The sequence below is a fragment of the Balaenoptera musculus genome, chromosome 3, assembly GCF_009873245.2.
Source record: "Balaenoptera musculus isolate JJ_BM4_2016_0621 chromosome 3, mBalMus1.pri.v3, whole genome shotgun sequence".
NCBI lineage: Eukaryota > Metazoa > Chordata > Mammalia > Artiodactyla > Balaenopteridae > Balaenoptera > Balaenoptera musculus.
The window spans coordinates 279,409-292,896 of NC_045787.1; the positions used below are offsets into that span (position 1 = coordinate 279,409).

General features: G+C 63.8%; 1 protein-coding gene across 2 annotated transcripts in view; it reads right to left on the reverse strand.

Moving 5' to 3' along the window:
- Window positions 1-110: 110 nt before the first annotated feature.
- SLC9A3 (solute carrier family 9 member A3) overlaps window positions 111-13,488 on the reverse strand; it is a 42,979-nt gene continuing 29,601 nt past the window's right edge. The window contains exons 5-17 of one of the 2 annotated variants that reach the window (XM_036845660.1): window positions 12,699-12,876; window positions 11,844-12,064; window positions 10,112-10,314; window positions 9,571-9,660; window positions 9,401-9,471; window positions 8,293-8,422; window positions 6,995-7,110; window positions 6,366-6,495; window positions 5,988-6,164; window positions 5,783-5,855; window positions 5,160-5,273; window positions 4,620-4,860; window positions 111-4,086 (exon numbers count right to left, since the gene is read on the reverse strand). In XM_036845660.1, the coding sequence (XP_036701555.1) occupies window positions 4,083-4,086; window positions 4,620-4,860; window positions 5,160-5,273; window positions 5,783-5,855; window positions 5,988-6,164; window positions 6,366-6,495; window positions 6,995-7,110; window positions 8,293-8,422; window positions 9,401-9,471; window positions 9,571-9,660; window positions 10,112-10,314; window positions 11,844-12,064; window positions 12,699-12,876 (1,748 nt within the window). In that variant the 3' untranslated portion in view covers window positions 111-4,082. Of the gene's footprint in view, window positions 4,087-4,615; window positions 4,861-5,159; window positions 5,274-5,782; window positions 5,856-5,987; window positions 6,165-6,365; window positions 6,496-6,994; window positions 7,111-8,292; window positions 8,423-9,400; window positions 9,472-9,570; window positions 9,661-10,111; window positions 10,315-11,843; window positions 12,065-12,698; window positions 12,877-13,488 lie in introns of those variants that run through there. The other variant, XM_036845661.1, reaches the window with a different exon arrangement.

Genomic DNA, 13,488 nt, shown 5'->3' on the forward strand with positions numbered 1-13,488 from the left:
TTATGATAATGAAGATACATTTATTTTTCCACTGGCTGAGAGAATTTTCACTCTGAGTTACTTCTGGAATAAACACCCGGGGTGACTCTTCACAACAGCAGACCCAAGTGACCTGTGCTGTCCTTGCTCTGATTACACAGTGGCACCACAGGGCAGGCAGGGCCCTCGGTCGCTGGGGACACCTGTGCGATGGTGGGCCCCGAGCTGAATGCCAGATGCCACCGTGTTCCAGCGGGGCCAGGAGGTGTGGGGAGGGCCACGGCGGAGGGCCACGTCCCGGTGGGTGGGCGGTGGCGTCCACACCAGCACCCAGGGGAGGGTCACCTCCAGGTCACTGGGCGAAAGGCTAGCAGGCACCCACACCGGAGGCCAGTGCCTGCCTCTTGATCAGGCTGCCACGTGCCCGGCGGGGGAAGTGGGTGTACCAGGACGGACAGCCTGCGGCCCACGCCAGAAGGCAGCTTCACCTTGTCAGGCCGTGGCAGACTCACCGAGCCTTCGGGTGGTTTTCCATATGAACGCTGCCATTCAGTCGAAAAGTGTCTTTGAAGTCAGGAAATTTCCAACTCTCAGTTCTACTCAGCGGGTTTCCAAAAAGCAGGGGAGAGGGGCGCCTGGCCCTGTGTGTCTGTCGCACTGCCAGGCGTGCTCTCCCCCTGCACCTGCCCACGTACAGTCAACGCTGCCGTAACAAGGACACCCCACGACGGAGCCCGGAAGCAGGGGGTTTCTTCCTTTCCCGAGGAAGTCAGTCGGGGCTGGGGGGCAACCCGGGGGCTTCCAGCTGCCCCGCGCACCCTCCTGCGTGGGCAGCTGATGTGGAAGAGTGGAGGTGGGGGCCCTAAGCAGACGTGCCTGTGCCGACGAGGCGACGCCACGTGGAGACGGGGCTGTGGTGAAGCTGCTACCCGCCTAGGAGCAGCGGAGGCTTAAGCGCCCGAGGCGGCGCAGCCCTGCCCTCAGCTGATCGCCGGCTCCCTGCGGTAAGTGTTGTTTGAAGCCACCTGCTTTGCGATACTTTCTGACCCCGGGGAGCGAGGGGAGCGAGGGGAGCGGCAGGACAGAGCCCCTCCTTGCGGGAGTCTGCTTTCCCCCAACACGGAAAGGGCTGTAAGTTTACTGGGCAGGCTCCTCTTGGAAACAGTGTCTGTGGACTCCATTGGACTTGCTGTTTTCTTTTTATAGTAAAACTAAAAATTTTAACTATTAAAAGCAAAGGCTGTCTCTGGCAGGGAGGCCCCAAGGATGACCTGCAAGAGATGACCCACAGCTCCGGGCGGCTCCACCTGGGGGACGGGGTCCCCCAGGACATGTAGGGGCGGGTCCGCCCACTTTGCTGCCTCCCCCACCAGCCTCGTCTCAAGCCTGCAGAGCCGCCTCCTTGCCCCCCAGGCTCTGGACCCCGCTGTCCCCACCCACCTCTTTTCAGCCCCAGGCCCACGCCTGGGACAGGTGCTTGGTCCTCCCACTCTGGCCGGGTGGGCTGCCCCTGCCCCAGAAGCCAGAGTGGCGCGTGTCCAGCCTCTGCTGAGGAGGGACTGGCTCCCAGGGCCCAGGCTGTGCCGCAGCCTCTGCGCTACCCCTGACCCTATCGCGCACGCGGGCGCACACGCACGCACAGGCGCGTCCGCGTTAATTTCAGGGCCAGGATACAGTCTGCCTGCCGGAGACGGCTCCTTAAAGCCTCCTTGACATGAACTCTCACTTGTCAACAAAGTTTTCTCCCAAACGCCTTGAAACGTTTTTAATGGACTTGATCAAGCAGTTGTAGGGTCTGTGGTGGGCGCTGCCCAGACGCTGCCGACAGCACATGGGGCAGGACTTTGATAAGGCACGCGGATTGTGATTCGGGTCACACAAGCTTGACTAGACTACATTCACAAAATTAGCATTCACAATCTTCACCACTTACAGCTTAAAATACATTCCAATTCCAGTTTCAGTGAAATTTCTCCACTAAATCTCCTTTAACAATAGAGATCAATAGTACACAGTATGTGAGCACTGTAACAAAATTATTTTCAAGAAAATACAGAAGTGAGAGTGACCCCTAAATTTGTGTACTTTATGGTCTACCACAAAGTAGGCCAAAGTTCGGTATTAAATAAATAAGAATTCTTTCCTAATAAAAATTTTTACAAGTTTTCCTAAGGAAATACATTCATAAGACTGTTTACATTCTGTTTTACAATGACAAGAACAGCTAGGATTCTCATTTATGAAATGTATCCACAGTACTAGGGTTTATAACACCGTGTCACAGACCAAACACAGTCTTTCAGGTTGAAATGTCCGGCCTGGAACCTTCACGATGCTGTGCTCAGCTTGTGCCGGTCACAGAGAGCCTGCCTCCCAATCCCAGAAAACACCGGCTGCAGAGCCGGCCCAGGAGAGGTTGGCCACCTGCAGGTTTACTGTCTACTGTGTCGAGTGGCCGTCCAGAGCTGCTCTCCCCGGCTCAGCCTCTGGCCCTGCAGCCGGGAATCAGATCTGGGTCCAGGGGAGTTGTTAAGGCAGCTGGAGATGCCGGGCTGGCTGGGCTGTGGAGTCTGGACTGGCCAGCCTGCTCTGGATGAACCACTCCTGCAGTGAGTGGACGGAGCATGTGCCTTGGTCTGTGGGTCAGACAATGGCTGGCTTTTGTGCTCACAGAGTGGGTCACAGTGGCTGCGAGTGTGGGCACAAGTACTGCAAACCGTGTGTCACTCCTGTCCTGGTGACGGCTGAGTGAGCGGCTCACGTGGTGAGCAGATCCGCACATCAGCCTACAGACCCAGAAGCCACCGTACTGAGACTGGGGTGTCTGCGGGGCGAGGGCTGGGCTCTGGGAATCTCAGCACAAAAAGGATGAGCAAACGAAGAATGTTTCTGCGGCGGTACCTACAGTCCCTAAGGTGACAGGTGGTTCAAAGACCTGGTGAGTGGACACGAAGATATCCCGCATCCCACCCTGGAGTCGGGGCTGCCCCAAGGTGAGAAGCCTGGGGGCTTTGGGAGAGGCCAGCCTGGCCTGGAGTCTTGGGTGGGTATCACAGTGGGCAAATCTCATCTGGTTTGGGTCTCAGTTTCCCCAGCAGTGATGAGAATGGACACTGGTGGCAAGAACTCAAGCACAGACTGTCCCTGAGTCAGGGGTGACTGTGGAAACAGTAACACACAAGTGCCGGCTCAGTTCAAATCCAGGACAGGGGACAGAGGGCCCACAATGGAGTCTCCCGGCAAGGGCACCTGCCCAGGCCTCCCAGAAGGTGGAGGAGGCTCACGGCCCACTTCCTGGCCCGCAGCGGTCTCTCCGCAAGAACCCCATGCAGTGCCGAGGTTCAGGCCTTGCTGCACAGCTGGTCCCCGGGGAGTCCAGCTCCTGCCCACCCCAGCACCCAAGTGGATGGGTGAGCGTCCAGGGCTACTCCAGGCGACGGGAAGACCCCTTGGGAGTGAGGCCATGGAGGGCACGGCCCCAGGTGAACACGGCCATAGGAGCAGACCCCCGGATGGGCGGCTATGGCGGGGGTAGAGACCCCTGGAAGGCGAGGTCGTGAGGGTCGAGGTTATCGCCCGGGGCGAGGTAATGGATGCAGATCCCGGGAAAGCCGCCGTGATGGGGGCGGAGACCCCCCCCCCGAGGGGCGCGGCCATGGGGGGGGTGGAGACCCCAGAGGGGCGCGGCCTGCGGCACACCCCCGGGGGGGCGAGGTCGTGCGTGCAGACCCCTGGTGGGCGGCCATCACAGCGGCGTCTCCTCCTGCTCCAGCGCGTGCGGCGGCGCGTAGCACGACGGCTGCAGCGAAGACAGCTTGAGCAACGCGGGACGGCGGCGCGCGCGTGGCCGCTGGAAAGAGCGCCGGCTATGCACGCGGCGCGCCGCCGCCGACCGCGCGTGCGCACCAAGTAGCCCGCGGCGCTCTGGCCCCGCCCCCGGAGCAGGCCCGGCTCCCGTATCGGGGTCGGGCGGCACAGTGGGCGGGGCGTTCGCGGGGCTGGGCGGGGCCGGGCTCGGGGCGCGCACGCGCGGGGGCTTCTCGGCGGCGGGCGGGGCGTCGCGCGGGGACGAGCGTCCAGTCAGCGGCGCGTCGGAGCCGGTGTCACCTGCGGGAGAAGCCGGCGTGAGCGCGCGGAAGCGCGGCACCCCCCGCCCAGGCGGGACCGGGGACCACACCCCAGGCCCGAGGAGGGTGCGAGGCCCGGAGGCGAAGCCGCGGGAAGAAGACTGCCGCAGAGGCGCCGGCCCTCGGGGAGCCCCCCTGCACTGCCCTCGGTGTGAGGGTCTCTCCTGGACTCACTTCTGTCAGTGGGCTTTCCAGGGCCGCGGGCCTTCAGGGAGAAAAGCACCTTCCGCTTCCCTGTGCCCCGCCCCCTCTGAGCTCACGTTCTCCTAACCGACAGCCTAAAACAGTCACGTCCTTCGACAGCAGTGATCCCCCACCCCGCTCGGTTGGAGAAGCAGGAAGTCAGATGGGTCTTTTAAGAAACGTGCGCTGGAACAAGAGGCTTGTGAGAACAGGCTTAGAAGGAGGCAGGCAGCTGCCGGAGAGAGTGTGCAGAAGCTCAGGTCCAGGCGGGAGGAGGCGGGCGCTGCGAGAGGAGCAGAGGAGAGAGGCGGGGTTAGAGGGGCCAGTTACATGTGTGTGGACTCGGGCGGGGCGTGGGGCTGCTCCTCGGGGCCGTCGGCCAGCAGGAAGGAGTCCACGGACTTGCCGCTGAGGCGGAAGGGTGCCAGGCGGTGGAAGTTGCTGGGAGAGTGGGGGATCTGCACGCGGGCCCTCTGGGAGGGCACCACCGTCTCCCCAGGAGACAGCCAGGGTGGCACCGCAGAGAGGATGCCGGGGTCCTCGTCCGGGGAAAACACGGGGTTGTCAATTCCTAGGAGAAAGGGCAGCGGCTCATCAGCTCCCCAGGCACACCCGAGGGCAGAGAGGGAGGGAGCTGCCCTGGGGTCAGACACCAGCTCGTCCGGCGGCCGCAACCTGGAAGGTCACCTGGAAGGTCAGGGTCACGGGCCTTTGGGGTCTCAGGCGCTCCACCGGCTCTCGCTCTCCCTTCTTGCAGAGCAGAGCCTCGGCCTGCTGCCCACAACTGTGCAGCCACGTGGACCCAGCGCTCGACAGCCCAGTCCTCCCGCCCGTGATCGTTTCTGGGGTAGCAGAGGGCCGTCCCCTCACCTGAGGGGGAGTCTGTCGCTGTGTCCTGCGTGATGTTCGCCAGGAACTCGATCCCCCCACTCATCTCCTCGGCATCATAGCTGGGGGCTTCCTCAGGGTCTGGAAGTTCCAAATCTGGTGGCAGGGAAGGGGCAGCATGAGGGGAACAGGCTGGAGGCGCAGACGACCTCGTCCCACACTCTTGACCAGCGCCCTGGGCCAGCCTGCCGGGCCAGAGTGCTGGCGTTGCCTCCACCGCACCCAGCAGCCTCTGGGCAGCTCATGGACGGCGGTGCCCTCGTGGTCGCACCAGCACGGGGGTGGGCAAAGGGAACCACACCGGGGGTTCCCGCTGCTCCCCCCCAACCCCGGCCACACTTGGCCGTTCTGAGGAGGGGGGCAACCTGGAAGGGAGGGGCTGGGACCACGTGGCCACAGGGGAAGGGGATGCGGAGCCCAGCTCCAGGGCACTGCCCACTAGAGCGGCTGCGGCGGGAAAAGCAGGGCAGCAGCCTGTGCAGGAGGGTCCTGGGTGCCGAGGGGAAGGGTCTCCCTGGAAGGACAGCCCTCCCTCTGCACCCGCCTGCCCCTGGCGCGTTCCTGAGTTCCCGCTGACCAGCGATTCTGCCCCGGCCCAGCCGTACCTTTCTCCGTAATGGTGAAGTCGTGCAGGGGGCTCACCATCGGCAGTTTCCCGTTGGGAATGCTGCTGTTCCTCTGAGAAACAGAAGGGAACTGCTCACAGCTCTGGGGCGTGCCCGATCCGCCTGTCCACCCCCCGGGAGACCCCCGGCCCTGCCGCCAGGGCACCCCGCTCGGTGAGGTTCAGCCCAGGCGTGGCCCCCTCACCCGCTTCTGGACACGCTCCCTCTTGAGCAGCTTCGCGGCCTTCTTGTGCGGGTTGACGCCCAGCTTGGCCGACTTGAAGGACTCCAGGCGTTTCCGCATGGTCCGGTGGAAGATCTCCTTGTCCTGCTTTTCGTCCTCGTCCGCGGTTAGCTCGTGTCGACTGTAGAGATGTTTGTACTGGGGGAGGAGGGGGGCAGGACAGTCACGGCTGCGCCCGGACGCGAGCCTGGGGACCGAGCCCCGACCCTCCCCTGCCCCCTCCCCGCCTGCTGGAGCCGTCCTGCGCCAAGTAAGGACCCGCCCTGTCCGGGGCGGGGCGAGGGGGCGAGAATGCTGCCCCGCCCTCGGCTCCGGCGGGAGGGGTCCGGGCACGCCCACCTCCTGCCGGGGCTTGTACAGGTACTGCTGCAGTGTGTGGTGAGTGACCATGTCCTCCGTGTCGCGGATGCTCTGTCGCCTCTGCTCCAGGGACTGCATGTCCAGGCGCACGGCGCTGGCGTTCTCCCTCCTGTGCGGGGCCTCGGTGAGCGCACGCTGCGACGCACCCTGGGGCCTGGGGGCCGTCCCCCCTAGGGCTTCTCGGCCTCCTAGCAGTGCACCCGCCCCTCCAAAGCCCCGGGCTTCTCCCCGGCACATGGCTGCCGGCGGGTGATGTCCAGAATAGCCCTGAGCTGGCCGCAAGCCCCAGTCAAGCAACCCGGCCGAGCAGAGGCCGGAGGCCTGAAATCCGGGACCGGCGGCCCTGTCTTTCCTGGCGGGGGTAGGGGGCACTCCCAGTGAGGCCTCCGGCCTTAAATCTGCCGCCCGGCCCTGCCTTGCTGCCTCTGCATCACTGCAGACACCAGCACCGACTGACACTACGGGGGAATCTGGTGCGGGGGCTCTGGCCCCGTTCCCACGCCCCCTCCGCTCCATGCCGGGAGCCCCAGCGTGCCCACTGCTGGTGCCTGCAGCTTGGTCGGGGGGCCCGGGGAGAGCCTGGCCCGTGGCAGCCCTGGGGCACGTACAGCAGGTAGGAGACGGAGGCCTCCACGGTCGAGGGGCGCGGGGTGCTGAAGTCCACGTTGACCATGTTGTCCGTGCTGGGGGAGCGGATGAAGGCCAGGGACCCGCGGCGCTCTCCCTGCGGAGGTGGCAGCCTCGTCAGCACCCGCGGCCTGGCTGCAGAGAGCCGGGTGGGGCCAGAGGGCCCCAGCCGCTGCGAGGTGCTGTGCGCTGGCCCCCAGGCACCTTGCAGCCACGGGAGAGCCGAGACCCTGGAAGCCGTGGTGGAGGCCGTGCTGGAGCTGGACGACTCGCAGACGATTGTGCGAAGGACACAGCACCTTGGTGCACCTCGGGGAGTGTCGGGAAGACACTATGAATCCCCACGGGATTGGGAAGGTGGCCCTGTCCCCACTGGGGGCTCCAGACCAGCTGCCCTCGTTTACCCCAGAAGGGAACCCCCAGGCCTCCAGAATCAGATTAAAACCACACAGAGCAGAGCCCTGGGAGAACGGAAGTCCCACTGCCCAGCGGGATGCGGCACCGTGTGCTGGGCTGCCCTAGGAGAGGGGGGTGGAGCTGGGAAGGGTGGCCGGGCGGGGGCCAGCCCGCCACGGCAGAGCGGATGCTGCGGGCGGGCCTGCCAGAGGCCGCCGTTCACAGGCACAGCCCGGTGGACATGCCACCCCGTCTGGTCTGAGCAGGGAGGCGCCCACAGGCCTGGGTCCCAGGCACCGACGTGGCAGCAGCGGGTGGAGGGGAGGCTGGCGCCCTGCTGGGAGCCTGTGTTACCTCGTGGGGACTGGGGGCCGCAGAGGGTCCCCAGGAGAGAGGGTGCAGCCAGCAGCGGGGGACGCCACCAGGAGAACACCTCCCGCCTTCCCAGCCCCGTTCAGGCTGCGAGGCCTCGGAGGCATTACAGTCACAGGGGCCGGGGTTCGTGCGCTGCACTTTCTCAGCCAGGGTGGAAGGTGCAGACCACAGTCCTTCCAGTAGCTGCCATCCCCTGGCCTCGCCCCTGCTGGAGCCTGGAGCTTGTGCATTTTGGGGTTTGCAATCTCAGACCCACCAGCGCCACAGACTGGGGGCTGTGACATAACCCATCCTCGGGAGTGCCTGAGGACCTGGGAGCTCAGGTGAACTCGCGGCTAAGGCATCAAGAAGACAGTGTGTCGCCCGCCAGCTGCCCCCAGCCCCACCCCGGGGCCTCGGGGTGCAGGACCCTGAGGCCCACTGTGCGGACCCCAGCAGCTGTCCGCATCTGTGTCTGTCTTGCTTCAACCCCGACTCGAACAAAAAGAGCAGACGAGATGTCTGGTACCTCGGCCACGTAGCTGATGGCATCCTTCAGGTTGAGCTCGTGGAAAACATTCAGAATCCGATCTCGTGACTTTTGAGCGGACCTTCTCATAAGGATTTTGCTGAGGAATTTCCTATCAAAATTGGACCACCTGGGGGGTCAAACCAATAGCTGTCAGCGCTCGGCAGGGCCTGGGTGAGGCCCCAGGACAGAGGAACGCTGGTGGCATTTGTGGGTACCAGGGGTCCCCCTCCCACCATCCAGACTCGGGATGGACACAGTGTTTGGCTGCTGGGACAGGACACTTTGATTTCCATTTCCTGTGACAACCACACAGGCGAGCTTTGAAAGAAAAGACGTAAGCCTCCATGCTGCCACCTAACGCCCGCCTCACAGTCGTGTGCATTGCTCCTGCCTTCCTGTCACGGCATTGCTCATTAGTGTGTGTGTAAAAGTGGGATTACACCTTCTCTAATGCGATGTTGCAAGCAGTTTTCCTGTGACTGCCTAACCCTCCAGAAAGATGGGTGGAGGGCGGGGTGGGCCGGCAGGGGCGGGGCCTGGGGCTCTGGCTACAGTGACCGGGGCGCATTTTACCTGCACCAGTGGTAGGCTGGGAGAAGCCACCTGAGCTCTCACACTTAGAGAACTAGCCTGCCGAGAAGGAGACTTTAACTCCAACACAAATCGAATATTTGGGTTATTTGGGTCAGAAAAGGAGGTGGCTGGGCCAGACTTGAATGGGCACAGTGGACATGGGGGGACAGGGGTGCCCAGGGGGAGGAGGGGATCTAAAGGAGGGAAGGGGGTTCCCAGGAAAAGAAGGAGAGGGATTCTAGGAGGAGAAGTGGGCTTTGGGGGAGGAGGGAGCTCCAGCGGGAGAAGGGGCAGGAGGGGGAGGAGGGGGGACCCAGACAAGTGGGCAAGTGGCTTCTGGCTCCTTTGAGGGCAGTATTCTTAGGTCACTAGGGCTTTGTGGGGTTAGGTTTATGGTGATGCCAGAGATTCCTTCTCTAGCCTGGGGGTCCCGCGGTCATCAGTTAAAGGAGGAGGGGGACTAACAGCCGAGACAAACGTGCCTCTGAATTTTCCTATTTGACTTCGGTCAGGGGCCACTCCAGCCACTTACTTATCTCTGAGATAATTGTGTCCAATTTGCCCTGATATGTCCTCGATGGCTGAGAGGATGTGGTCAAAAGCCTTTGGGAGGAAAGGCAAGTGGGTCAGCATCACCTGGACAGACCCGCCCCTCCCCCTCCCCTCCCTCCTCCTCTCCTCTCCTCTCCCCACTCCCCCTACCCGGCCGTGCAGCTTCTCGTTGAGCTTGGGGTCTCGCTGTTCACTTCTCTTCACCTTCAGCCACTGCACCAGGGGCTTGATGGTCAGGCCCTAGAAGACAGGGCACCCGGACCCTGAGTCTGGAGCAGGCCCCACTGTGGCCCACCAAGCCAGAACCCACCCACACCCACATGGGGAGGAATGAGCCGCCCCTTAGCCAGGCTCCAGGTGGTCTGTGCCCACCTCCCGGCGGGAAGGAGCCCCTGCCACCTGCGGGTCACCGGACACCCTCGGAGGCCCCTGGCCGGCTCCTTAGATTAGCCAAAAGCAAGGCGAAGTGGGGCCCTTCCTGGGCATGTCTGGCCAATGAAATATTAACTGGGGTTTTGCTAACCAGCAACAACCGAGGAAGGACGTTTTTAGGCCAAGTCGTGCTGCATCCCCAGTGGGGCCACATGAAAACCTACAAAACTGCTCCTAGTTACTAAAATTATCAAACCCAACTGGGCCTGGAGCCTGTGAGAGTGGGTCCCGCCCACTATGGGAGGGGAGGGCACAGTACCTGGAAGATGACAGTGAAAAAGATGACGATGATGGTGGTGCTGACGAACAGGTTCTTCTCCTTGACCTTGTTCTCGTCCAGAAGGACCACCAGGGCATAAGCCACGGCCCCACGAAGCCCGCCGTAGGACATGACCACCTGGTCTATGATCTCCAGCTGCACCATCCGGTACCGGTTCAGAATCCAGGTCTGCAGGACGACACCTGCAGGGTCCAGTGTGCGCTCAGCACTTCTGGGAGGGGGACGCAGCCCTTCCATCCCTGCTGAGGCCCTCCTTGCAGCCGCGGTGCAGGAGGGGCCATGGTGGGAAACCCCCTCCTCCAACAGCCGCATTCTGCACGTGGGACCAGGAAACTCCACCCTGTAGCCCCCTCCCGCCAAGTCCCTTTGTCCACTTGGGACCCAGGCCCCTGCCCTCTGGGCCACCGGCCAACCTCCGCACACCCCACAGCTCCGCTCCCAGCAGCTCTGGAAGTTCTCAGGTCTCACTGTGACCACGGCTGTAACTGCCCAGCAGCTCCAGGACCAGATGCCACCTGCCTGTGGAGCATCTGCTCCCTGGAGCCCTCAGTTCAGTGACTGTGGGCAGAGCGGGTGGGGGCCAGCTGGACCGTCTCTCGTCTCCTCCCTTCCCTGGCCCTGGGTCAGAGCCGCACACCAGGGACCAGGGACCTGAGCTGGGTGTGGGCAGCAAGGGCTCCTGCCTCTCACGTGCCGTGGAGACTGATGCTGTCCCCGAGTGGCCACACAGAGTGAGTCAGTGGGAAGCCATGTGGGTCCCCTGGGTTCTGGAACCTTCCACTGTGACCTCTAGGTTGTCCTATGTCAGTCGTGAGGCTACAAGCTTGTGAGAAGGCCTGTCCCTTCACTGAGGAGGACCAGTGGCCAGGCCAGCCTGAGGCTCCCCAGGGTCTCTTGAACCTGCCATTCACTGGGCTATGGGGCTGGGGGCTGGGGGCAAATGCATGTCCCTGGTTCTACAGACTCCCTGCAACCAATCCCTGCTGTTGCCCGACTGTGTCCCCTCACCCTGCCATCATCCTCCCATCCTCCCCACCATCCCCCCATCATGTCCCCATCCCCCCATCTCCCCATCACCTCCCATCCCCATCCTCCCCCTCATCCCCATCCTCCTCCCATCCCTATCACCTCCCATCCCCCATCCTCCCCCTCATCCCCATCCTCCCCACCATCCCCCCATCATGTCCCTATCCCCCCATCTCCCCATCACCTCCCATCCCCATCCTCCCCCTCATCCCCCATCCTCCTCCCATCCTCCCCACCATCCCCCCATCATGTCCCCATCCCCCATCTCCCCATCACCTCCCATCCCCATCCTCCCCCTCATCCCCCATCCTCCTCCCATCCCTATCACCTCCCATCCCCCATCCTCCCCCTCATCCCCCATCCTCCCCACCATCCCCCCATCATGTCCCCATCCCCCCATCACCTCCCATCCCCATCCTCCCCCTCATCCCCCATCCTCCCCACCATCCCCCCATCATGTCCCCATCCCCCCATCTCCCCATCACCTCCCATCCCCATCCTCCCCCTCATCCCCCATCCTCCTCCCATCCTCCCCACCATCCCCCCATCATGTCCCCATCCCCCATCTCCCCATCACCTCCCATCCCCCATCCTCCCCCTTATCCCCCATCCTCCTCCCATCCCCCCCTTGTCCCCATCTTCCCTCCATTGCCCCCCATGCCCCCCATGCCCCCCACACCCTCACCAATGGCCCGGTACACAGAGATGAAGACCAGTGTCAGAAGCACGAAGGCTGTGTTCCACTTCCAGATGAGAGGGTCCACGGCCGAGATGCCCAGGAACATGAAGATGATGGTCTCGGCCCCGCTGGCCAGCATCTTCATAGTGTAGCGCACCGTGGTGGCGGACTGCTCCGAGATGTTGGCCTTCACGTACTTCTGACAGCAGATGCCGCAGAAGGTGATGCTGAGGGACGGGTCGGCCCACCGTGAGGTCTCGGGCCGAGGCTCAGCTCCCACCGGACCCCGTGGGGCTAAGGGCCCGTCTCCAAGGCCTGGTACCTGCCCGTCTCCGGGCGGGCGGCACCTCAGGGCCTCTGCGTCCCAGATGAACGTCCGCCCCACTGGTCAGCCCTCCTCTTCGTGAGCACAGGGGTCCTCCTAAGGACTCGGTGCCCCGCGCTGGGCGTGTCGGCCCCTGCGCCCCGACACTGTCTACGGGCCTCTGGGGGCCTGGGCCCCGCACTCCCGCGGGGGAGTGGGCCGCCTCGGTTTCTGTCCACACCCCAGAGCGGGGCAGCTCTGAGACCCAGAGCCCCGGGAGGGGCTGCTCAGAGCAGGTGCTGCGGCCCCTGGACAGTTCTGTGAAAACGCCAACTCCTTATTGAAAAGACTGAATAGATCGAATTCTTTGCGCCCACAGTGAATTCCCACTCAGCGTGGGGAAGTGGGCCAGGCAGACCAGGCGGGAGACGGGCCACCCCTCCCCTGGGCGGGTCCGCCTGGCACGTGGGGGCCAGGTGGGGTGACCGGCCTGCAGCCACCCCACCCCCAAGGCCCAGGACCCCGAGGCCGTGGCCCACCGGCAAGGGGGGACTCACGCCAGGATGGCCGACAGGGACAGCATCTCTGACGTGAGGTAGGACAGGTAGGAGAGGACGAACACGAAGCCGGGCTCGATGATGCGCACGTGCTTGGTGAAGCGCGTCACCAGCGAGAGCAGGAAGGCGAAGACGACCCCCACCAGCGTGCCCCCCAGGCTCACCACGAAGAAGGACACTGCAAGGGCAAGGACGCCGGCGCTGGCCCCTGAATGGCCCTTTGTGGCCGCGGCGTGGGCGGGCTGGCCGCCGGCCTTCCGGGCCATTCCTCGTCGAGGTCTCCCGCTGACCCCCCGAGGCACCAGCAGCTCAGCAAACAAGAGGCTGATTCTCTCGGAGGACAGAGACAGGCCGGGTGTCGGCTCCGGCCTCCACAGGGACAGCTGGGGAGGGGACAGCCCTGCGCCCGAGGGAGGCCCGGCTGCGCCCCCGTGGAGGCAGCACTGAGACCAGCGGCCCTTGGGCGGAGCGCTGGCAGCAAGGACTGGGTCCTGGGCCCCCAGGGACAGCCAGCTGTCACGATCCCTGCCCAGAGAAATGCCCAGGACCCCCAGGATACGGGATCCACGTCCTCCTCGTGGGCCTGATGGGGCGATGACCCTTGCCGCCCAGGGTGCCTGGGGCCTGATCAAATCGTGTTAGTGAAACACGAGGGGGAGGGAGGGACCTGTGGCCGAGACTTGGAAGTGGAAACGCCTTTTCCTACCCGGGCTGTGGGTCCCAGGCCGTCACAGACACCGCCCTGCGGGGCCCATGTTCTGGAGGAGAGACCGGCCCCGGCTCTCCCCTG